Below are 26603 nucleotides of genomic sequence, written 5' to 3' on the forward strand. Positions count from 1 at the left end.
TCAGCATAGAGCTCGACACAAGGCTCGAACCCACAAACTGTGAGATCATGATCTGAGCTAAAATCGGACGCTTACCAGACTGAGCCACCCAGGAGCCCCATTTACTTTTTTTTTTTTTAATTAATTTATTTATTTTGAGAGAAACAGAGAGAGAACCAGTGGGGGAGGGGCAGAGAGAGAAGGGGACAAAGGATCCAAAGCAGGCTCTGAGCTGACAGCAGAGTGCCCGGCGTGGGGCTCGAAGTCACGAATCATGCCATCATGACCTGAGCCAAAGTTGGATGCCACACAGGCACCCCACTTCTTTCTTTTTAATGTTTGTTTTTTAGGAGAGGTGTGGGGGAGGGGCAGAGAGAGCGGGAGACAGAGGATCTGAAGTGGGCTCTGTGCTGACAGCAGAAAGCCTGATGCAGGGCTTGCACTCACAAACCGTGAGATCATGACCTGAACTGAAGTAGGATGCTTTAACCGACTGAGACACCCAGGCGCCCCAAAGGGATTTACTTATGCATAGAAATAAAGCTAAAGGAAGAAAAAAAAAATGCAGTTTTCTTTCAGAGAAAGAGGGAATTCCCTCCTGACAAGAAAGTGTACTTTTTCTCTCACCTCTTCCTGGGCTGACAGCTGTGAGGAGAGGTTTATGGTCACTCATTTTCTCCTGCCTCTGCTTTTGAGAAGCCATTTCCAGTTCCTTTTTGGCTAGTAGTGCACCAGATGGGTAGAACAGGCCAGTAGTCTGTGTGCCCACGTCCTTCCGAGTCCCAGCCTCAGGTCTGAGCAAAGGAACATTTAGGGACTGCCAGGCAGATCGGGGCTATGAGCAAGGCAGAAAACATAAAATACTAGAATATAATTTCATTAATTCTTCATAATTACTTATAGAAAAGAATTCTAATCAGAAGTAAAAAATATCTCCAAGAAACTGTACTCTGAACTAAAAAGAGGTTTTCAGCCCTTGCCTCACCTTCCTTGGTCTGTCTCTCCCAGGAACTCCCAGCCTGACCCATAAAGCCAGCCTCTTCTGCTTGGCCATTTACTATCTCAAACTCAACAAATCAACTAAACTAATATTCCCTGTCTTGCTGCCCGAGGCCCTAAAGAAATCTATCCTCTCAGTTCTACAATCCAATGGAGTTACTACTCATCCACACTCAACTACTGGGGACCGGTATTTTCTCTGAGGCACTCCTGCATCTGGACATGGGAACTTGAGAGGACCATCATGTAAGGTTGTGTAGGTTGTGTACTGCACAACATCACTGCATCTAATGAGCTAAGATTCACATGGTAGGCATCATATATTTGCAAATTTATTAGGACAGTTTTTCTGGTAGGTGGAAGAAAATGTCTAAGAAAATTAGTATATTACAATCAGTTTCCAACAGATGGCAGTCTAGTGTCTTGAAGAAAGAACGCTTGGTCTCATTTGCACAAAGGTGTCAATATGGGCTACTGACACTCCCAGGATCCATAAGTCTCAGTCTGGGTTAAGAAGGCCATGAACTCCCTAAAAATGAATGCAAAATTACTGAGTGCATGTGCATTCTAAGGACTACCAATCTTCACATTCTTCTAATGAAGAGCTAAAAAGAAACCTGAAAAGTCTTCATCTAGCTTAGAGAAATTCACAAAAGGCTAATATCAAGCTGGTTAGAGATTAAGTCATTCTGAAAATAACCCTGTAAGATTTTCCTTAAACTATATGCAGTTGTTTTAAATAGCAGCAGCTATTTCATATACCTGATACAAGTTTTCTAAAACTTAAAACAATGGGAGCAACGTTCCTAGTATGCCTCATGAGAAATGCACGAGAAGGACATTCTGTCTCATGTATTTATTTTACTTTTTTTCTGTCTCATGTATTTTAAATCCACTTCTCCTTCATGACATTATGTCAACTTACATTATTTTTATTAGTCTTCCAAATGCAATTAGATCTCAATCTACTACAGATAAACCCTTAGATCTTTGAATGCAGACGAAATCACTTGAGTGTTGAAAACTTGAATTGGTTGAATTTACTTACACACCTAGTTGAAAATCCATGTGAAAAGTCTGTATTTTGGCTCTCTCTCCCCAGGTTGATCCCCAAGGTAGAGAACACAAATTCAGAGTCCTAAGCTCTTCCCCAGGCACCAGCTCTTACTACAGTGGAGCCCTCACCTCAGCAAAAGGGCGAAGTTCTCCAGCGGCAAGAGCCAGGTTGTTATCCATGCTAAGTCTTGCCAAGGACTTCACATAAATACCACAGGAACCACAGAATCGGGCAGATGGGTGATTGCTGGCCCCACATTTGGGGCAAACAGAGTAGCAGGCAGAAATGCCTGGCTAGAGGATAGAAAATATTTTTACATCTTCATAAATATTAGAGTCCTAATTTTTCCATGTAAGTTATTCTCATACCATACAATCTCCAACCATCAAAATAACATATGCCTATTCCCCTGACCCCAAGTCTACCTTCTAGACTTTGTCCTACAGATGAACAATTACACAAAGCAAGTATATTTAAGACCATTCCCCACAGGATTGTGGTTTTAGAGAAAATAATTGGAAACCATCTAAATGTCCAGCAATAGGGGATGGCCTCAATATATCATGGTATATACAGAAAGTGGTATATTACGGAACCACTGAAAAGAATGAGAGGCTACAAATAAGATATATTGCTAGGTGAAAAGAACTGAGCCAGTGTTCATAGTAAACTACCAGTTTACTTATTAGCACACTGAACGGCTCAAAGAACACTCAGACACTAGGTGACGGTGACTGCTTCTGGGGATAGGCTCTATAGGCCTGGGATGAGAAGGGAGACTAACCCTTCACACGAAACCTTTTGTATTATTTACATGCAACGCTTATTTGAATAAATGACTTTGAGTGTTTTATTAGAAAAGTAAGCAGATAATTCATAAAAGAAATACCAATAGTCAAATAGAAATAGGAAAAGTTTAACCTCAAAGAAACAGCAATGACAGAGCTTTCTCAATTTAAGAGAAGTATCTCTGTCTCCGGAGTCTTAGGTAAATAGGTGGTAGTCTTCAAATCGCAAGGAGTGATTTCTGTAGGGCAGGGGAAGAGGAGGAGCTGGGCCTCTCTAGGGTGGTGGTGAAGCCTCAGCACCAAGAAACTCAGATTTAAAATACCCACCGTGGCTCCACACCAGTCACAGAAGCAAGCTTCCGGGCGATTCCTGCGACCACACTTGGAGCAGGAAATGGTCTCCCCTTTCTGAGTGGGGGGAGGAGGGGCTTTATCTCCACTGCGCATGGGCTGCTGAATGCAATGGCATTTATCAATAGGCATCAATACTAGATTCTGCAATCCCCCTCTGAATCCAGAAAAAAAATCCCCAGATCAATGCAAACCCTGGAAATAAGGTATTTTTGCCCCAAAGAATAAAACTATGATAAGCTTCACTAATGAATACATTAGTACAAAGAGGACATATTACTTCACAGCAAATAGATGAAACCAGTGGCTCGTGCATCTTGATATTCCTCAGTATCTTTAATACCAAACATGGTAAGCCTCCTCCTGATTTACTATGACAACATTTTTAAAGAAAGAATGTATGGGGCACCCAGGTGGCTCCGTCAGTTAGACAGACATCCAACTCTTGATTTCAGCTCAGGTCATGGCCTCACCGTTTATGAGATCAAGCCCCACATTGGGCTCTGCACTGGCAGAACAGAGCCTGTTTGGGATTCTCTCCCTCCTTCCCTCTCTGCCCCTCCCCCCCACTCATGTGCATTCTCTCTCTCTCTCAAAATAAATAAGCATTAAAAAAAAAAAAGAGGGGCGCCTGGGTGGCGCAGTCGGTTAAGCGTCCGACTTCAGCCAGGTCACGATCTCGCGGTCCGTGAGTTCGAGCCCCGCGTCGGGCTCTGGGCTGATGGCTCAGAGCCTGGAGCCTGTTTCCGATTCTGTGTCTCCCTCTCTCTCTGCCCCTCCCCCGTTCATGCTCTGTCTCTCTCTGTCCCAAAAATAAATAAACGTTGGAAAAAAAAAAAAAAAAAAAAGAATGTGGGGCACCTGGGTGGCTCAGTTGGTTAAGTGTCCAACTTCGGCTCAGGTCATGATCTCATAGTTTGTGAGTTTGAGCCCTGCATCAGGCTCTGTGCTGACAGCTCAGAACCTGGAGCCTGTTTCAGATTTTGTGTCTCTGTCTCACTCTCTGCCTCTCCCCCACTCACGTGCACGAGTGCACTCACGCGTGAGCTCTCTCTCTCTCTGTCAAAAATAATAAACATTAAAAAAAAAAGAATGTAAGCAGACCCATGCTAGTAAGGTGTCACAATTGAGGTGTATCTTCTATTTTTTTAGGGCTTTGGTTTCCATCTGGGAATGTGAATTTATTTTCCACCCCTGACACATGAAAAGAATTATTTTATTTTGAGGAGAGAGAATTGTTTCATGAGAATTTCTGAAACTTTGTTAGGTAGGCCTGGATGAGAATTTTTACTCCTGCTACTTATTTATTGACTAGTAAGAGATTTTCTCATGAGACAAATGAGGATGATAGTATTCGTCACTGCTACGTGATCACCTGCTGTATGCAGGCACCATGCTGAGCACTGCCCCTGTAGTCTCGCATCAAACCACACAACAGACCTGTGAGGTGGGTGCTATTGTCACCTGTGTTTTACAGGTGTGTGTTTTACGGTTGGAAACCGAGACACAGAGGTGAGAGTTGATCATAGGCCATCTGATTCTAAAGCCTGACCTTTATCCATGACTCCATGCAGCCTTTTCACAGGTCTGTAGGACGGGTTCAGATGGTTAATGTCAATTAAGTATGGAGGCGTGCTTGGCACAGGGTCCAGCTCCATATGTCAGCTTCCCTCCCTTCTCTTGCTTTTCACTAGATCTTAATTTCTTTAAGGGAAAGACATACTTCACATTTTTTCTCCACTAAGACAGTACCTTGCACCTTGGCACATAGAAGTCATTCAGTTACTGAATGAATGAATCAATGAATAACTGATTCAATTGATAACTGCCACCTGTTCCATGTATAAAACTAAGAATGCGCACACTAGGGGAGACATTTTCTAAAGGATGGTTTTTCCTCCAAGATGAATATTTTAGTTGCTTTATTTGCCCAGCTATATCCTCTTTTACTTTGGGGACTGTTCTGTTATCCTAAAACAGACATCTGTCCAGAAAGAGGTCTCATTAGCCCTCAATGTCCACAGAGACTGAGAATGAAGATCTCTCTTTGCATACAATTACCCTTACCCCATTTCTGTGCAATTAGAACGAGACTCCTCAGGGCAAATCAAAAGAGAAACCCTTTACACGCTTTTGCTGCAGACTTAAATTTCAATTTATCCTACTGCTACAACAGGGTTTTGATATAACACTTGTTGATCTGGGTTTCTAAATATAAAGCCTTCAGGGGTGCCTGGGTGGCTCAGTCAGAGAAGCATCTGACTCTTGATTTTGGCTCAGGTTCAATCTCATAGTTCACAAGATTGAGTCTGGCATCAGGCTCTGCACTGACAGCATGGAACCTGCTTGTGATTCCCTCCTTCCCTTTCTCTCTGCCCCTTCCCAGCACATGTGCTCTCTCTCTCTCTCTCAAAACAAATAAATAAACATAAAAAAATAAATATAAAGCCTTCAGATCTTTTATTTAAATGCATCCACTAAAAAAATGTATCTAGGGGTGCCTGGGTGGCTCAGTTAGTTAAGTGTCTGACTTTGGCTCAGGTCATGATCTCATGGTCTGTGAGTTCGAGCCCCACGTCGGGCTCTGTGCTGATGGCTCAGAGCCTGGAGCCTGTTTCAGTTCTGTGTCTCCCTCTCTCTCTACCCCTCCCCACCCCATTTGTGTTCTCTCTCTCTCTCTCTCTCAAAAATAAACATTAAAAATTTTTTTTAAATGCATCTACAGTTCAAGTGGAATTTTCTCCCATAATATTGCTTTAAAGAAAGAAAAGTTATTTTAACCCATCCATAGTAATGCTGCTAAACAAAGAAAAGACATAAGCTATCAGAATGAATACACATTATTACTTTTATAGCACTTCAATGATATATACCCTCATTGTGACATCCAAACTCTGATATACCTTTCAAATAGAAATCAAATTTTGAAAACAAATTCAATGTTGTAATTGTTCCTGAAACAGTTTTGCTGATGTGAGACCCAGAAACAACTACATCACTGACAGGTAATAAAATCAATTTAAATTATTTTACTATTTATGTAAGAAGTTCAGATTATCTGAGAAGGTACATTTTTTGCTTGACAATTTACTTAAATTTATCAGCAAGATCACTCCAAGAATTCCAAAGCACTACTGTCTTCTTTCTCACTATTTTTCTCTCTAGCACCTTGGAAAACTACAAAGTGTGATTTCATGATGAGAGCGTGACATAAAGTCTGAAACCATGCTCATTCTCATAATTTCTGAAGGCACTGGAGAATGAACAGAAGCAGATAGACTCTTGTAACAAGTACATACAAGGAGGAGGGGAGTTATACAAAATTAGTTTCATTTGAGCCTGGGGCTAAAATACTGCATGTGAAACAGTGGGGAAAGGGCAGAATTCTGACTAGGAGAACCAGAAAACTGAGACTGTGAAGTATTTGGCTACTGAAGAGGTGGGAACTCCCAGAAAGAAAAGAAACAGAGCGGGGATCCCCAAATTCTGTACTCACATCTCTTACTGACCCCTGAAAGATGCAGGCACAGAATACTCAAAGCAGTTCAGCTAAAGACAACATATCTAAACGGAAACCAGAATTTCTGCTCCCTACCTCTAAAAAACCCCCAGTTTTCTTGGTTGTTAGTATGCTAAGGAATTTTAGATTGGATCTTAGCATTATACCTGTTAGTTTGTGGAGCTTCTGAATTCTGTTACTAGCCTCTGATGAGTGCTGGGTTTGTTGTTTGCTCTGCTTTGCTCTGCTTTGCTTTGCTTTAGCAGGCAATAATATGTATACCTGGTTTGGGGAATTCATTGCCTGGAATGAATTACAACTAATACCTCTCAAAAGAAAAGAAAATCAATTTAGCCCAACCCTAGGGTAAATCAGGTATTGGAAAAAGAATTTTAAAGCAAACATTCTTCCCATAATGAATAAAAAGTTAGGAAATCTCAGGAGAGAAATAGAAACAATGGAAAGGGAAACAAATGAAAATTCTGGAACAGAAAAACACATTTGAAATAAAATATTTGCTGTATATACTTAATAGCTAAAAGGAGATGGTAAAGGGAAAAGTAAGTGAACTTGAAGAGAGAGCAGTAGAAATTATGTAGTGTAGGGACACCTGGGTGGCTCATTCAGTTAAGTGTCCAACTCTTTGATTCAGCTCAGGTCACGATCTTACGGTTCATGAGTTTGAGTCCTGTGTCGGATTCCATGCCGACAGTGTGGAGCCTGTTTGGGATTCTCTCTCTCCCTCTCTCTCTCTGCCTCTCCCCTGCTTGCACTATCTCTCTCTCTCAAAAATAAATAAACTTTTTTAAAGAAAAAAATTGGGGCACCTGGGTGGCTCAGTCAGTTGAGCATCCGACTTCGGCTCAGGTCATGACCTCATGGTTCGTGAGTTCGAGCCCCACATCGGGCTCTGTGCTGACAGCTCAGAGCCTGGAGCCTGCTTCAGATTCTGTGTCTCCCTCTCTCTCTGCCCCTCCCCTGCTTGTGCTCTGTCTCTCTCTCAAAAATAAATAAACATTTAAAAAAAAGAAAGAAAGAAATTATAGGGGCAACTGAGTGGCTTAGTTGGTTGAGCATCTGACTTTGGCTCAGGTCATGATAATTGTGGTTCGTAAGTTCGAGCCCCGCATCGGGCTCTCTGCTATCAGTCCATCAGTGCGGAGCCTGCTCTGGACCCTCTGTCACCCTCTCTCTGCCCCTCCCCCACTTGCACTCTCCCAAAAATAAATAAATGTTTTTTTAAAAAAAGAAAACTGGGGCGCCTGGGTGGCGCAGTCGGTTAAGCGTCCGACTTCAGCCAGGTCACGATCTCACGGTCCGTGAGTTCGAGCCCCGCATCAGGCTCTGGGCTGATGGCTCGGAGCCTGGAGCCTGTTTCCGATTCTGTGTCTCCTTCTCTCTCTGCCCCTCCCCCATTCATGCTCTGTCTCTCTCTGTCCCAAAAATAAATAAACGTTGAAAAAAAAAATTAAAAAAAAAAATAAAAAAAAAAATAAAAAAAGAAATAAATTTGATTCATCTGGGTGGCTCAGTTGGTTAAAAGTCTGACTTTGGCTCAGGTCATGATATCGCAGTTTGTGGATCTGCGCCCCAGGTTGGGCTCTGTGCTGACAGTTCAGACCCTGGAGCCTGCTTCAGATTCTGTGTCTCCCTCTCTCTCTGCCCCTTCCCAGCTCACACTCTCTCTCTCTCTCACAAAATAAACATTAACAAGTTAAAAAAAAAAAAAAGAAATTATACAATGTAAAGAAGAGAAAAAACGATTTTTAGGACCAAACTTCAGTATTTCAAGGACATCTCAAATGAGAGTTACTAGACGGGGTTACAATAGCTTCCATTCATGCCACCACAGCAAGAATCAAGAACTCTGAAAGTTGAGGCAATTACTTCTTTGGATATATAACAACATAGTAAAGCATGTCAGAAAGTGCAAAAAAGGAGGCATTCAACAGAGCAAAAACAAGCAACAGGCTGGTTGTCCTAACAGGGGATTAAAGAAACTCTTTCTGGAGCTCAGTCCCAGGAATTAGAGCAGTCTCAGGCAGACAGACATCCAAATGTGGGTTTTGATGGAGTCTTATTTACAATTTAGTCAAAGGCAAGCTCAAAAAAACTGAGGTTCACGTTTCCCCATCACTGTAGCTGGCTCTTGAAACAACAAAGTGAACCTCTGGTTACTTCTCACATGTAGGCTGCACAAGAACCCAGTGGCAGTGATTCTGACCCTAGGCTGACATCTCTGGGCCTGGATCTGAGCTCCTCGGGCAGGACAGCCTGGAAGTGCTCCTGTACCAGCATCTCCACAATCTGCTCTTTGTCTGAATATCAGGTCTCAGCCACTGTCCAGAAAGTTTCTGGAGATGTCGGAGGACATCCCTGGGTCCAGCTGCATCCTCATAGTGGAATTTCCTGAACGTCTGCCAGGAGGCTGCAGCGTTGGGAGGATTCCTTTGGGACATGGTCTCATGGTCTTCGACAGAGTCTTCATAGAGGCTCTCTGAGGGAACCTGGACCTGCGGAGCTGATATTAGGACAACTTCTGACTCCTCGGTCATCATCTCATTTGATGGTGACCTTCTTTTATCATTCTGGACTGATTTGTTTGAGTCTCTAGGTACCCTTCAGTCTCCTTTCTGGGACTCTGGAAAGGGATGTCTCAGACTCCTGTACAGGTACCACAGTGGAGGGCAGGGCAGGGCAGGGCGGAGCTGCCTGGTGACCAGACTGGAAGCCTGAAACCCACTCTAAGAAAAGGAAACCAACTACCTGGCACAGAGCTTTGTAGCTCACCACTGGAACCAGACAAGAGATTTTTTTCTAATGAACAAAACCTCAGGGACCTTAAATTATATCAAACAATTCAACAGATGAATATATGGCATCCAAGAAGGAGAGCAGAAGGGGAGAGGAGGAGCTAGGAGAGAATTATGGGAGAATTCCTTCCCTGGAGCCTCACAGGGAGAACAGCACTGCCAACAACACTTGGATTTGGGACCTCTGGCCTCTAAAGCTGTGAAACAATAAATCTCTGTTGTTCTAAGCCACTCAGTTTGTGGTACTTTGTTCTGGAACCAATAATACACCCCCATTCAATGCTAACCATGTCCAAAAGAGTGTGTTGTCTATCATTTGGGGGTACATTATTCTAGAAACATCAATTAAGTCAAAGTGAATGGTTGCACAGACCCTAATTGCCTTTGCTGACCTTTGTCTAGCTGTTCTAGCAAATGCTGAGAAAGGGGCATTAAAACCCCCAACTATAATTCTGAAATTGTTTGCTTCTCTCTTTAATTCTGCCAATTTTTGTATCATGTATTTTGGTAGGCTCATAAACGTTTTTGATTGTTATGTCTTCCTGATGAATTTAACTTTTATTGTTACAAAATAACAATCTCACTATATATATATGTATGTGTATATATATATATATATATATATATATATCTTTTATCTCTCATAATATATTTTTCCTTGAAACTTATTTTCTCCTATATTGATAGAGCCACTCCAGCCCTCTTGTATACATTGTTTACATGGAATTTTTTACTATATATTTACTTTTAGTCTACATAGTTAGGTCTTGTCTGTGGCTTGCATAGAGTTGTTTTTTCTTTTTTTCTTTTGGCGCGGGGCTTGAACTCATGACCCTGAGATTAAGACCTGATCTGAGATCAACAGTCAGATGCTTAACCAACTGAGCCACACAGGAGTCCCTGTTTTTTCTTTTTATAGAAATCCATGGTGACAATCACTACCTTCCAATGAAATGTTTGGTCCACAAAATTTAATGTAATTATTGATGTTTTGGTTTTGACTTACCATTTCATTATTTGATTTGTATTTTTCCTATTTGTTTTGTTTTCTTTGTTCCTACTTTCCTGTTCTTTTTTTTGGGGGGGTAATTTGAATACTTTTTAGAATTATATTTGAATTTTCCCATTAGCTTTTTCTCTGTATTTCTTGGCATTCTTTTTGAGTAGTTGCCCTAGTGATTAAAACATAGATTTTTTTCAAATGTATTTATTTATTTTTGAGAGAGTGCAAGCAGGGGAGAGGCAGAGAGAGAGGGAGAATATCAAGCAGGCTCCACACTGTCAGCCCAGAGCCCAATGTGGGGTTCGAACTCATGAACCATGAGATCATGATCTGAGCCAAAATCAAGAGTTGGACGCTTAACCAACTGAGTCACCCAGGAACCCATAAAATATAGATTTTTACCTTTTTACAGTCTAATTAATTATTACTGTACCTCATCAGATAAAATACAGAAATCTTACAACCATTGGTTCATATCCCTCTCCCTCCATCCTATATGTTAGAGTTCTATGTATTTTTACATCTATATATATTACAGACCCTATGAGAATCATCACACGTTTGTCCAATTTCCAAAGGAATCTCTCTGAGATGAGAACAAACCCCCAAACACTCAAAAATATATACAATGGCCCCAAGGAAGCAAGTTTTTTCTTCTAAGTTGGCTAGTAAATGCCAGCTTCTTTTTGGTATCTATCGCTAGGCTAGGGCAACAGTCACCTGGAAGTCATTTTTAAAGCCTCTTCTTCACCAGAAACATCTTATAAACAACCAATCACCTAAATGGAACCATTCACTGTATTTAAGTTGTCCATACTCATTCCTTCACTTTGAATACTCAAAATAGGCTGCTAGAAAATCCAGAAATGGGTACCCACCAGGCTTTCAATTTCAAAAAATAGCATGGCATGGTCAAAAAAGACATACTTCTGACTTTGAAAGAATTATAAGTGGTCCACTTTCCCACTGGCTACTGCCAGCCTTCCATGCAAAGTTACTAAGTGAAGTTGTAAGAAATTGCTGATTTTATTGACTCCCCCCTGAAGACTTTGAAAACAACTTTGTTTTGGTGAATATAAAGTCCTCTCCACATTGAGAAATGTTGCTTTCAGTGTCTTTCTCCACTCTGCCACTTCTTCCCTCCTCTGCAGGTTGCATTTCTTCATTCTTATTAACGCTAGACATTTAGCAGACACTAAGTATAGGACTGACACATGCAGTCAACCCACCTCCTGTGATGACAGCAGGGCCCCCTCACAGGTGACACAGTATTTCAGGTGAGCTGGATTCCCTGTGCCACAAGTGCGGCAGATTATTTTCTCCTTAAAAAGAAAGAATAAGAAAAACATGTTCCTCTGAGCAAACAACCATGCAAAGAAATCCTTGAGCAGTCTTTTTAGTCAATCAGCCATCTATTGACCTTTTTTTTTTTTTAACACTCAGGATTTGTTTAGGAATTATTACAACATAAACAGTGTCAGAAATTTGAAAATAATTAAAAAAATTTTTTTATGTTTATTTATTTTTGACAGAGAGAGAGAGAGACAGAGCATGAGCAGGGGAGGGGCAGAGAGAGAGGGAGACACAGCCTGGCTCCAGGCCCCGAGCTGTCAGCACAGAGCCCGACGCAGGGCTCGAACTCACAGACCACGAGATCATGACCTGAGCCGAAGTCGGACACTCAACCAACTGAACCACCCAGGCGCCCCCTCCGAAAATAATTTTAAAAGAAACAAAACCCAAATTGAAGAAACAAACTGAAAATGAGTGTTCATTTGGCCTTAAAATGCAAAATTTTACACTGATTATGTGTCAGTTTTTTGAGTTTTTTTCCCCCCCAATGTGGAAAACATGATTGTTGGTTTTCTGTCTCATGGCTTGAACAATAAACAGAAAAATCCAAGACTAGCAAAAGCTGATCTACGCGTTTACAAGCAATTTAACTCTTGGGGCACCTGGATGGCTCAGTCGGTTAAGCGTCGGACTCTTGATTTCAGCTCAGGTCATGATCTCACAGTTTGTGGGTTCAAGCCCTGCATTGAGCTCCACACTGACAGCACAGGGTCTGCTTGGGATTCTCTCTCCTTCTCCCTGTCCCTCCCATGCTCTGTCTCTTTCTCTCTCTCAAAAATAAACAAACTTAAAAAAAAATTATAAGTAATCTAGCTCTTGGACTGGGGTTTACCCCATGGGGCTTCATGTTAATGAATTTAGGTTTGCTCTGTACTTTCTCACTCAGAAATGGAAAAATGAAAAGACTATCTTAGAAAATAAATGGTAATGGGGCACCTGGGTGGCTCAGTTGGATTAGTTTCTGACTTTGGCTCAGGTCATGATCTCACAGTTCAAGCCCTGCATTGGGCTCTGTGCTGACAGCTCAGAGCCTGGAGCTTGCTTCGGATGCTGTGTCTCCCTCTCTCTCTGCCCCTCCTCCGCTCGTGCTCTGTCTCTCAAAAATGAATAAATGTTAAAAAGTTTTTTTAAAAAAGAAAAAAGAAAAGAAATGGTAAGTGCAACTTTCTAAGTCAGGAAACTGAGGATAGGTTGCAATGCAGAAAATGGAAGGGATGGAGGGACAGAGGGAGAGAGAGAGGAAGGGAGGGAGGGAGGGAGAGAGGGGAGGAAAGAGAAAGAAGGAAGGAAGGAAGGAAGGAAGGAAGGAAGGAAGGAAGGAAGGAAGGAAAGAAAAAGAAAGAAGGAGGGGGGAACAAAGAAAGGAGGAAAGAAAGAAAGGAAAAGAAAAGAAAAGAAAGACTAAAATAGTCTAACTAGAGTTCAGCTATCAGAGGTTTGCTAACAGCTGTTCAGTCACTGGACCATTCTGCACTATCAGGATACTATTCCCTTCAATTATCAATGCCCAGTGTCACACAAATGTTCCTTTCTACTCCAGTGTCTACATTTCCCAGGTGTCCTGAAACTGACACCATGTGTTCTGAAGCTCGACAGGCAAAGAAGACCATTAAGAGAAAGAAAATCCAACTCCCAAGGTTTTAGTTCCAATGCCACTAGGAAGGCTCTGAAGTCCCTGACCTTTGCAAGCCTGGTTAATTCCACTCTAGTAGAAGATTCCAAGTTCTTGCAACTCAAAGAACTCCTAATGTGCAAATGGAAGGCTGACTGCTATTCAAAATGGCAGAGGATCACAGACTTGCTCTCAATGGATCCTGACACTCCCTGGTTCCAGCATTTTTCAAAGTTGCTTAAAGTCTCTGTAGCATGATCTACAACTGCCAGAGCTTTTCTGTGAGATTTAAGGCTGTGATCTTCCTGAACATGTTGCCTCAGAAAAGATCTGGTGACACTTGTTGTTGAGAAATGAATCAAATTTCTTGTCCCTGTGTTAAAAAAAATACTAAGATCAAACAAAAATAACATAGCTGTTTGCTGCAGGAAATATTCTGGAAAGAGTGTAAACCAGTAAAACTGCTTACTTATTAAGTCCAACAGCTTACCTCAAGACCCTCACCTTGCAGGACCCACAATCCAAAATCAGTATATCCTCACATTGTTAACATTTGTTTGTGTGCATTCACGTGTACACATGTGCATGTGACCTGGTAACACCAGAACCTACTCTCTTAGCAAATTTCTACTATACAGAGATGGATATGTTAATTAGCTTGACTGGAGTAATTATTTCACTATGTACGTGTATATTAAAACATCATCACCTTAAGTATATTAAAGTTTTATTTAAATAAACTATTTTTAGGGGCACCTGGGTGGCTCAGTTGGTTGAGCGTCCAACTGCAGCTCAGGTCATGATCTCACAGCTCGTGAGTTCGAGCCCCGCGTTGGGCTCTGTGTTGAGAGCTCAGAGCCTGGAGTCTGCTTCAGATTCTGTGTCTCCCTCTCTCTCTGCCCCTAACCCACTCATATTCTGTCTCTGTCTCTCTCAAAAATAAATAAACATTTAAAAAAATTTCTTTAGGGGTGCCTGGGTGGCGCAGTCGGTTAAGCGTCCGACTTCAGCCAGGTCACGATCTCGCCGTCCGTGAGTTCGAGCCCCGCGTCAGGCTCTGGGCTGATGGCTCAGAGCCTGGAGCCTGTTTCCGATTCTGTGTCTCCCTCTCTCTCTGCCCCTCCCCCGTTCATGCTCTGTCTCTCTCTGTCCCAAAAATAAATAAACGTTGAAAAAAAAAAATTTAAAAAAAATTTCTTTAAATAAACTAAATTTAAAACTAGCATGTCATAACTTTGCCCAATCCAAACTAACTCTGCCCTATCCCAACCCTGCCTTGCAAAACTCCCTTAAATTTTTTTTTTAATTGTAGTTTTATTTATTTGAGAGAGAGTGTGTGCACAGGGGAGAGGGAGAGAGAGAGAGAGAGAGAGAGAGAGAGAATACCCAGCAATCACCCAGGTGCATCACTAAAATCCTATAAATACCTTCCCCTGCCTTCTCCCTTCAGAGACACTACCAAGAAAAAGCACCAGTCTACCTTACTGTTATCAGGTCCAATAAACATAGCCTTCTTGGTCAACAGGTGTTTCTAATGGTTTTGGTGGTGGCTTTTTAACACCATGTCATGGCTCACTTCCTTGAAGAACAGTGACCATAACCCACAGATAGAAATAATTTTACATCATAATCACTAACTCATAGATGTCGATGGGGATGACTTGGGATTGAGGCCACCATCACACTACCTTAAAGAAGATGCTACACATCTATGATGAGGCCTTTTTTTAAAAAGTCAATACTTCATTGGCCACCTCATCCACAGCATTTGCAGTATGTCTAGTTGAATGGTTCTAAGCAATTTGGTGGACCCAGTCAGTTACTGGGGTAAAATTTTTCCTTGCAAAGTAGCTGGAAGATAAGAACAATTTTCTGATCCCCTAGATGAAAGGCTTTGACAAAATGAAGTGAGGAAGCATGTAGTAGGTCATTGCAAACTTCAGCTCAAAGTGGATCTTGTAACAGATGCCAAGCTAAAGTTCTGCTTGATGCAGAGCTGTGGTCACACTAGCTTCAGCCCCAAATCATTGTGTCAGAGGTGGGGGTCCCAAAAGGAGGTAACTGCCCCAGTCATGTGAATCATCAGAACTTTTTCAGTAATAACTTCAAGAGGATCCCTGCCCTAGGCCTCTCAGATTTTGGGAACCCAATATGCCTGGAGACCTGGAGGTATGCTATATATTGCTAGTTGGAGTCCCAAGAAAACTGATGATCTCTTGGTAAAGGAAAGCTCATGTATTCTGGTGAAATACGAGATGCTCAAGTTAATTTTTAACTTTAGAGAATGGCCAGTGGGATACATTTGTTTAAAAAGCAAAACAAGGGGTGCCTGGGTGGCTCAGTCAGTTGAGCATTTTACTCCTGATTTCGGCTCGGGTCACGATCCCAGGGTCATGAGATTGAGCCCCATACAAGGCCACTGCACTGAGCGTGGAGCCTGCTTAAGATTCTCCCTCTCCCTCTCCCTCCCTCCCTCTCTCTCTCTCTCTCTCTCTGCCCCTCCCCACCTCTAAAATAATAAATAAATAAAAACCAAAAACAAATCCAAATCCAAATGTGTGAATATATATGCATGTTTCTGTGCATTCTAAAAAATACATAGAAGGGTATTTATTATCATCAGTTATTTCGGGAGGATAGAAATAGAGGTGGATGGGGAAATTATGCACTTCTTTGTATATCTTGGGACTATTTCACTTGTTACAAAAAATTAGAGAATTTTTAAAAGTGTAAAATCCTCTCTTATTCTGAAATATAGGCACCTGTGCCAGAGAGTAAATGGAGAAACTTCTGCTACTATAGCTTCTAATCCTGGCAGTAAAAAAAAAAAAAGGTATATATATATATATACATATATATATATATATATATATATATATATATATATATAAAATAGAACTAAATCCCTCAGCATTGACAAGTCCTTTAAATCAACAGAAGATCGGTCCGTAGCAGCAGACTGTGGGCAGGAAGAGGACGGGTGGTGCTTCATGCACTACGTGGAGTGAGATGGAGAACAACACAAAAATAACAGTCCCTGCTGGTGCCTTGGGGAAGGCAAGGCTGTTGGCTTCTGTCAACAACAGGAATTCCCACTGACCTTGGAGGTGCCTCTCTGGGTGAAAATGTTATCTAAAAATCCACTGCCCTTGTAACACTTGGGAAAGCCCCTGGGATGCAGATTCTCAGCCCAGGGTTTCCAAACAGGTATCCTGTGAGTAGAGGCAGCAATACTGATTGGCCATAAAAATCAGGAATTTTCCTTTAAGATCAGATGTTACGGTGATAAAAGTCTCTCTAGAAAATCAAGCCTGACTAAATCCTGTCCCTGCTTTCTTTTTTTTTTTTTTTTTTTCAACGTTTATTTATTTTTGGGACAGAGAGAGACAGAGCATGAATGGGGGAGGGGCAGAGAGAGAGGGAGACACAGAATCGGAAACAGGCTCCAGGCTCTGAGCCATCAGCCCAGAGCCTGACGCGGGGCTCGAACTCACGGACGGCGAGATCGTGACCTGGCTGAAGTCGCCCTGTCCCTGCTTTCAACCCTTCAGGGTGCACTGGGAGAAATATGAGCTGCTAAGTATGGTAGACAAGGCGCCATCTTGCACAGCCCACAGCACCCCCAGCATTTCTGCAGCTCAACAAAACCAAACTGTTTACAGAGTTTTGAAGCACACCCTGCAGTTCCCAGTCTCTGGACATCTTCCTAGAATGCCCTCTACCCCACCCCACCCCACCGCCAACACACACAGGCATATACACACAAGCCACTTTTCTTTGTCCCATCCCTTCCCCATCTGGCAAACGCTTGTGCCTCCCACGATATCCCTCGGATGACACCCCCTTTTAAAAGCTATCCCTGGCCCCAGCCCCTGGTAAGAGTGAATTCTCTCTCCGTGCCCCCACCCACCCACCACGACTGCCACCTCCACCACTGCAAGTGTGTGCAGGCACAGGGGCAGTGGGTCCAGGTATCAGAGCCCAGGGAATGTTGGGTGCAGAGGACCAGAGAGTGGTCCAGGAAGCAGCATGCTGGGGAAAAGTCACATCGAAGGTGTCTTTGAAAAATCCCTTCAGCACATGAGGGTTCATACCGGAGGTGCAAGGCAGAACTCAGAGAAACAGCTGAAGGAAGTTTCATGGCCGCACCATGGTGAGGGATGCCAGCAGCCTCAGACTAGGCCTGAATGCCTGTGACCCTGGAGACTACTCCTTCCTCAGACCCCTTCCCTCAATCTTCACTATTCAAGGGACCCTAAAGCGAGTATCCACTGACTATAATACCTCAGGCTCTTACCACTCCCCACTCCATCCATCCAACAAAAAAATTAGTAAATTTTCATCTTTCTGACCTTGGCCCAGCCAGTTCTTCCACACCTCATTTCTGAAGGCTTGCACTGCTTGGAATACTTAAAAACATTTCAGAGCCTAAATGTCCATCAACTGACGAATGAATAAAGAAATTGTGGTTTATATACACAATGGAATGCTACGTGGCAAGGAGAAAGAATGAAATATGGCCTTTGTAGCAACATGGATGGAACTGGAGAGTGTTATGCTAAGTGAAATAAGTCATACAGAGAAGGACAGATTCCATATGTTTTCACTCCTATGTGGATCCTGAGAAACTTAACAGAAGACCATGGGGGAGGGGAAGAAGAAAAAAAAATGGTTAGAGAGGGAGGGATCCAAAACATAAGAGACTCCTAAAAACTGAGAACTGAGGGTTTATGGGGGGGGTGGGAGGGAGGGGAGGGTGGGTGATGGGTATTGAGGAGGGCACCTGTTGGGATGAGCACTGGGTGTTGTATGGAAACCAATTTGACAATAAATTTCATAATAAAAAAAAAAGTCCTAAAAAACAAAAAACGAAAAACAAAAAACAAAACTTAGCAGAGAAAATGAGAGAAATCTTGAGAGTGCAGGCAGGCATGTCCAATTCAAGAATGTCTAGGAGAGGAAAGAGGATCATTTGGGGAGTAAATAGCTGAATAGTTAGAAAAAGTAAAAAAGATTTGGTTATCTCAGTCAAGAATCCTTAAGCAGAGCGGCAAATAGAGATTCAGAATTTCCTCAGTATCCAAAGTCCTCTTATTATAAAAGTTTTACAAAACTTTAATAAATACGTTTAAACATTTTATCTCATATTAGTGGCACAAAAATAAATATTAAGTATATTTGGAATGTATTAATAAACAACTTCTTATCAAATAAAAAAAACTTTCAGAGTGAAGGGGAGCTTGGAGGTAGAAGAAAAAGTGGATTTTCCCTTTCTCCATTTGCCCAAATGAAAATCCACAAAGTGACTTAGGAGTGTTACTATTCCAACTGACATTAAATCTATGCATTTTCCTTATTACTAAAAATGCTTGCTTTTTTATGCCTCAAATTCTCTTTGTTAAATCTATTTTGGGGCGCCTGGGTGGCTCAGTCAGTTAAGTGTCCAACTTTGGCTCAGGTCATGATCTCGCGGTTTGTGAGTTCAAGCCCCGCGTCGGGCTCTGTGCTGACAGCTCAGAGCCTGGAGCCTGTTTCGGATTCTGTGTCTCCCTCTCTCTCTTTGACCCTCCCCCGTTCATGCTCTGTCTCTGTCTCAAAAATAAATAAACGTTAAAAAAAATTTTTTTAAAAATCTATTTTATTCTATAGTGACATTTACTTGAGATTAAAGAGAAGGTGAATGGGACTATACATTGAAAAATGGAGAAAAGATACAGTTGTATGCTTAGTGATTCTATCAAAAATATTTTCATGGTATGACATTGTCTAGCAAAGTTTTCTGAATATATTTGATGATGATATTTAACTTTTTTTTTGACTCTTGTTTTTCATCCATATGACTATAATTATTCTTTTCTGTATAACAGGGACCCATAAACAAATAAAGCAAATAAAAGCATAAAGCAATTTTAAGGACATGAGTAAAAGTTCTTATTTGCAATGTTCAAGTTTAAATACATAAAGTAAAAGACTGTCTAGGTTGGGGCTCCTGGGTGGCTTAGTCGGTTAAACAACTGGCTCTTGATTTCGGCTCAAGGTCATGATCTCATGGTTGTGAATTCGGGCCCTGCATCGGGCTCCACACTGACAGTGTGGAGTCTGCTTGAGATTCTCACTCTCTCTCTGCCCCTCCCCCCACCTCAAAATCAATAGATAAACTTAAAAAAATAAACTCTTAAAAAAATTGTCTAAGTTAGCTGTATGCATTTTGGCCTTCAAATCCATGTTCAGGGAACACATTTCCTTGTATCTCTCTTACATTATAGATCCTATTGGCAGGTCAAACTGTTGGGCAGCATGCGTTCCCAACCATTAGAATGGATTTTGTTCAAAGATATTAGTTTATCAATTGTTCACCAACTCCACCAGCTGAAGACATTTAACTGCTTACATATCACTTTCCATATATTTTATTCATGCTTTTACAGAATCACGTTTCATTACCTTCAAGCGGAGGCTGGCCTGTGGCTGCAGCTGTAGAGTAAGAGAGGCCTCACACACCACACAGATGGGAGTGTTCATGGGCACCATGTTTCCACACTCTGCACATAAGCCCATCTGCACAAAGAAAGAGGTTTGTCTTGGAATGCAAAAACCGAAGGTATAAGTAGATCTTAGAATATAACATTTGATTTGCTTTTGTAAAAAAATGTTTTAAAATAATTACCTTTAATCTAATTTTGTTTCTTTTGTGAGTAAAAAATGTTTATTGTGGAAAACAGACGTGTGAAAAACAGAAAAGAAAAAATATCTTTGGGACACCTGGGTGGCTCAGTCGGACAAGTGTGTGACTCTTGATCTCGGCTCAGGTCATGATCTTGCAGTTTGTGAGTTCGAGCCCCATGTCAGGCTCTGTGATGACAGTGCAGAGCCTACTCGGGATTCTGTGTCCCTCCCTCACTCATGTGAGTGCACTCTTTTGTCTCTCAAAATAAACAAACTTAAAAACAATTTTTTTTAAAAGGAAAAAATATCTTTTTTTCAAGTCTATTTTGAGAGAGAGTGTGTGTGAGCAGGGGAGAGCAGAGAGAGAGAAAGAGAGAATCCCAACCAGTGTGGAGCCTGATGCAGGGCTCGAATCCATGGACCATGAGATCATGACCTGAACTGAAATTAAGAGTCAGATGCTTAACCAACTGAGACACCCAGACACTCCAAAAATATCTTGTAAGCACAGTGGAGTAAGGAAGCCCACAAATCCTCTCTCCAAAAAGCATTTATAAAGTTGGATAAAACTGGGGAGCCTAGAGGTTCAGTCAGTTAAGCATTTGACTTCAGTTCAGGTCATGATCTCGGGGTTCGAGAGTTCGAGCCCATATCAGGCTCAATACTGACGGTGTGGATCCTGCTTGGGATTATTGTTCTCTTGTGTTTCCCTGCCCCTCCCCTGCTTGTGCTTTCTCTCTCTCTCTCTCTCAATATAAATAAATAAAAACTTAGAAAAAAAAAAGTTGGATAAAACTGCCATTTTGGATACAAAATACAATCATTTCAGACTCTGAAAGTCACCAAAGGCACACAAGAAACTGAAAAGTGGTGAATTTCAGATAAAAACACTACAAGTCTACATGGTTCCTGCTTGAGGCTATCCCCACCCTCCCCCAGCTCTGTTAGTGTGGTAGCCTCACTGGGGCAGAACAGATTGCAGAAACCAGCAGCTGCTGATAGGCAGGGCTCACTTGATTTGGAGGACTGTTCAGATGACAGTCTTAGTGGCAAGCAAACAGGGAGGGCCAGTGGCTCTACTAGCCTGAAATCATGGTCCTGTTTGAGGCAACTAGCTAGGGATTTAACAGAGAGTTCCAGGAGGAAGGTCAAATATAGGGGGTTTGAGAAGCTCCCCATATACCCTTAGTTGAGTGGAGGATATGCACATGTGCGGCATAAACCAGAGTGAACATAAGCCACTAACACATCTCTGGCTGATGGAGGCTATACACGGAGATTCAAGGGAGTTCAGCATAAAGTAAAAGCTAGGGCAGACTTGTAAACAGCCTGAAGCTTGAATGTTAGGTCCAGCCCACACACAGATCCCTCAGCAGAGAGTGGAAGCCTTACAGGATTAAGGTATTTGAGCACAACTTCTGGCCAACATTCAGTTGAGCTCTAAGCTATGCAGACCCAGGGGTGATCCAGACTTAAAAATAAATAAATAAATAAATAAATAAATAAATAAATAAATAAATAAATAATAAAAAACCTGTTATCAGTGGCCATACATTTTAGGGGAGACAAACATGGAAAATTTAATCCCAGTAAGCAACAAAACAAAACAAAACAAAACAAGAAAAGAAAAAAAAACACTAGGAGAAAAAGTCAGAATCTAGAATTGTTACAATATATTATATAATCTAAAATGTCCAGAATTCAAGAAAAAATATGAGGTATGCAAAAACGAAGAAAGTGTGACCTATAATCAGGGAGAGGGAAAAAAAAAGCCAAACAGTCAATACAAATAGTATCCCCAGATGTTGGATTTGGCAAAGATTTCAAAACAGCTATTACAGAAATGATCAAAGAACTAAAGGAAACCATATTTAAAAGATTAAAGAAAGTATGATGACAATGATCTGAAAAATAGGGAATCTAAATAAGGATATAGAAATTATTTTTTAAAAACAATCATATTAAAACCTGGAGTTAAAAATTAAAATAACTGAAATGGGAAAAAAAAATCTCCAGAGGGATTCAACAGCAGGTCAGAGAAGACAGAAGAAAGAAGCAATGAACATGAATATAGTACAATAGAAATTTTCTGATCTGAAGAACAGAGAGAAAAAGGATGGAAGAAAATAAACAGACTATCAAACAAGCTGTGAGACAACATAAAACCTATCAACATACATGTAAAGAAGTCCTAGAAGGAAGGGAGAGAGAGAAAGAGGCAGAAGAAGAATTTGAAGCAATACTAGCCAAAACTTCCCATATTTGAAGAAAAACATTAGCTCCAAGAAAATTAATCCCAAGAGAGATAGACACAAAAGGATCCACAGTTAGACACAATATAGTACAATTGTTGAATGTCAAAGAGAAAATCCTAAAAGTAACAAGAGAAAAAATGACTTATCACATACATCAAAAACCACGGAGGTCAGAATGTAGGAGAATAATATGTTCAAAGGGCTGAAATTAAAAATAACTGTCACACAAGAATTCTACATCCAGTAAAACTATCTTTCAAAAGAGGATGCAAAGTAAATGTTCTCGGATAAACAAAGGCAGAAACAGCTAGCAGACATGCCTTTAGCAAAGTAGGTCTGCCAGGCTGAAAATAAGTGACACTAGATTATGACTTGAGTTCACAGGAAAGAGAAGATATGAGAGACCAGATTTCATAAATACGTGGGTAAATATAAATGAGTGCATAAACATCTTCTCTCATCTTTAAATGATGTAAGATCGTGTAACACTGCATTTTCAGTTCATAACGTATATGGATGTAATATGTAGGACAATATATGTTACAGAAAAGATAAGTAAGTGGGGAGGAAAGGAGTATAGCTGTCACCCATTGGATGGTGGGGAAGTTCAACTGGGGTGACATGGACCCAAACTGGCAAGAAAAGAAGCAAAAAACCGAGTCCAATGAAACTTGTTTGGAAATCTCCCTCTGGGGAGCCCATAGAACATGCTGGGAAGCCACGTGCAGGCATGCTGCTGAAACTCGCTGGCAAACGGCCCACTGGGATGGCTGAGGACTATCTGGAAACTGGCTGGCATGCCAGTGAAACTCACTGAGCAGCTGTCCATGGGGTGCCCCCAAAACTCACTGGGGTTCAGCACAACTGGGTTCCTGTAGGTTAGTGAGCACCGTCAGAGCAAAGAGAGTGGAAAGCATACCGGAACCAGAAAGAAAAGCCAAGCCCATTCTCCTGCAGTGTCCCTCCAGCAGCAATGTCCCTCTATTAACAGAAATGAACACGTAGCCAGCTGGCACAGGAGAAATGTATAAAGGGTCCTGCTCCAGCACTCACAGGGCAGGACAATGAAGGGAGGACCTGGAGCCGTAAGGTGACTTCTGCATCTCTCATGAGACTGAGTGTCTTGGATCTAAGAGTCAGGAGGAGGCTCTACTCCTTCGAATCCCAGAAACCCAGCTGAGAGCAGGACACAATAAGTAGTTAATAAATAGTTCAAATTACAAAGCTGTTTATATATTACAGCATATTAACAAATATTATTTTGGGGGGCAATATACATGTTTCAAAGTTCAGCTCATCATTTAAAATATTTATAATCTCTGGCAACTTTTCCTCCCTGCTCTGAAAATCTGTTTTCAGGCAAGTGAAAAAGAACGGACGCTGCACCAACGAATGAATATAAGCAAGGAAAATTAAAACTGACAGGAGCTGTTCATATTTTATTTGCTGTTTTATCTTCTTTATGAAGTTCCAAATATGTTATAGTAAATTAAATTAACTTCTACAATAGTCTTGAGCAATGAATTAGAATAAATTATAAAAAGATACCTGTTTAGATTCTGACCCTTTGCTTGAAGATAGAACTTAATTCTAGAACTCAGCTTGACCTCACTGAATTAGTGGCTTTTTCTTGTGACTATCTTTTTAAAAATGGTTATTTTCAGTCCATATCACAGGTCCTTTTATTTCATTTTGTAAACCCTACTCCAAAAAACCCTAAAGTATCAAGTGAATAACAGATAATACATTTCAATGAAGGTTTTGATTGTTAGTAAACTGAGTATGTTTTCTAACTATAAACTTATTAGTAGGTTAATACCAATTATTATCTACACTTAACAGCCAAAACTTTTTAACTGATCAATCTATAGCTTATACAAACAGCGTCTTTGGACAAAACGATGTATCTTATAGATATATAGACTTGTAACAAATACCTCTCTCCATTTATTTCCAGAATATATTTCCTTACTGTACCCAGGTCATGAACTGAAATATCACATGAGTGGGAAATACATATTTATCCATTCTTATTTATCATTGAAACAATAAGGCTTCAGTCTCCCTCTGAGCCTGTGCTTCTGTAAGGCCACCTGCACTGGCATTGCAAATAAGGTTTTTCACTCTTGAATGGAAACTAAGGCAACTTTTAAGGTTTTGGGGTTTTCCATCCTGAAGTAGGAGACTGGATAGTAAGACATTAACCTGCCAGTAATTTTTTCAACAAATATTTATGTTTGTGGATCACGTGTCCCAGGTACAATGCTACTGCTGCTATTAAAGATCAGATAAACCAATGAAAGGCATTTTTAAAGATTCTGCTGCTCACCTGAGCTCCTTCTGGGGGTGGGAGACGACAGCCAAATATGGGCGGGACAGGAGAGCCGCATTCTTGACAGAAGCGAGCAAAGGGGTCAGATGGGCGGGGGGCCAGGCAGTGGGCACACCTACAACAAAATAGGTTCCTCGTTGGCCACGTTCTGAGGGGTTCACATTTAGAAGTCAGGTGAAAATCTCACAGTGTTCAAACATTTTAGAAAATAAAAAGCAAAACAAAGAGCAGACCACTGTCAAAGGCTATGGACCAAGTTGAAGACAGGAGATGCTTCTCCAGTCATTTTATTACAAAGTGGCCTTCCACCTGGACCCGCTGGTGCCCCTCACCTGGCCTGGCTACCTCACTTCCTGACAGTGGCAGAAGTTCAGCAGCAGCCTTGGTCCCACTTCAGACTCGTCCTATCACACAGGATCTGGCATGTGTGAGCCCCAGCAATTCCAGTAATGTCTACATTAATTGTACTTTTCTGACTTGCTCCATGACTTCTGAGTCCAGTCTAAGTGCCATGTCTTCTCACCAGGCACGCTGGAGGGCCACTTCTTGCCCAACGAAGATATACAAATGGCCAAGAAACACTGTTGTCATAAAAATGCTCAACATCACTTGTCATAAGGAAAATGCAAATCAAAACCACCATGAAATACCACTTTATATCTATTAGGATGACCATTAGAAAAATAGAAAATACAAGTATTGGTGAGGCTGGTTAGAAATTGGAACCCTCGTGCATTTCCGGTAGAAAGTGAACTGATGTAACTGCTGTGGGAAGCAGTGTGGCAGTTCCTCAAAACATTGGACAAAGAATTACCATAAAATCAAAATTCTAGTCCTAGAAGAATTGAAATCAGGGACTCAGATACTTGTACCCCAATGTCCAAAGCAGCGTTATTCATAATAGTCAAAAGGTGGTAACAGCTCAAATGCCCATCAACAGATGAGTGGATGAACAAATTCTGGTGTATACATAATGGACTATTTTTCATCTTTAATATGTAATGAAATTCTGATACATACTACAACATAATAAACTTTGAAAATACTATACTAAGTAAAATAAGTCAGACACAAAAAAACAAATATTGTCTGATTTCATTTACATAAGGTAACTAGAATAGTCCAATTCATAGACACAGAAAGGAGAACAGAGCTGGCCAGGGCCTGGAGGGATTGGGTAAAGGAGTTACTGCTTAATGGAACTGAGTTCTATTTAGAGTGACGAAAAAGTTCTGGAAATGGATAGTGGTGATGGTTGCACAACATTTGAATGTACTTAATGCCACTGAATTGTACACTTAAAATTTGTTAAAATGAGGGTGCTCCTGGGTGGCTCAGTCAGTTAAGTGACCGACTCTTGATTTTGGCTCAGGTCATGATATCACAGTTCATGAAATCGAGACCCACATCAGGCTCTGTGCTGACAGCGTGGAGCCTGCCTGGGATTCTCTCTCTCCTTCTCTCTGCCCTTCCCCCGCTCACGTGCGCAAGCGCACATGCATGCACTTTTTCTCTCTCTCAAAATAAATAAACATTTAAAAAATTGTTAAAATGGTAGATTTTATTTACGTATACTTTACCACAATAAAAGTCTAAAGGGCCTCAAAAATTGATTATAGCAAATAAAAGTAATAATGTATTGTGGGGATCATATTTGTAGAAGTAAGATAAAGGACCACAATAGCACAAAGGTTACTGTTACTCAGTTCCTGGAGGTTTACTATTGTAAGGTTCTTATGCTATATATGAAGTGGCATAATGACACTTGAGGATAGACTGTGATGTGTTAAAAATATGTATGGGGCGCCTGGGTGGCGCAGTCGGTTAGGCGTCCGACTTCAGCCAGGTCACGATCTCGCGGTCCGTGAGTTCGAGCCCCGCGTCGGGCTCTGGGCG

General features: G+C 41.3%; 1 protein-coding gene across 5 annotated transcripts in view; it reads right to left on the reverse strand.

Annotated features, from left to right (window-relative positions):
• The window catches only part of DZANK1 (double zinc ribbon and ankyrin repeat domains 1), a 69401-nt gene that overhangs the window by 17314 nt on the left and 25484 nt on the right, over positions 1-26603 (reverse strand). For 3 of the 5 annotated variants that reach the window (XM_047069723.1, XM_047069720.1, XM_047069718.1), the window contains exons 7-12: positions 24705-24822; positions 19899-20012; positions 11719-11811; positions 3147-3273; positions 2164-2324; positions 607-814 (exon numbers count right to left, since the gene is read on the reverse strand). In XM_047069723.1, coding sequence (XP_046925679.1) covers positions 607-814; positions 2164-2324; positions 3147-3273; positions 11719-11811; positions 19899-20012; positions 24705-24822 — 821 coding nt within the window. The remainder of the gene's footprint in view (positions 1-606; positions 815-2163; positions 2325-3146; positions 3274-11718; positions 11812-19898; positions 20013-24704; positions 24823-26603) is intronic. The other 2 variants (XM_047069724.1, XM_047069719.1) reach the window with 1 other exon arrangement.

Source organism: Lynx rufus, unplaced genomic scaffold (assembly GCF_022079265.1).
Source record: "Lynx rufus isolate CCGP_SWC_20201006 ecotype Redwood Valley unplaced genomic scaffold, mLynRuf1.p SCAF_8, whole genome shotgun sequence".
NCBI classification, from domain to species: domain Eukaryota; kingdom Metazoa; phylum Chordata; class Mammalia; order Carnivora; family Felidae; genus Lynx; species Lynx rufus.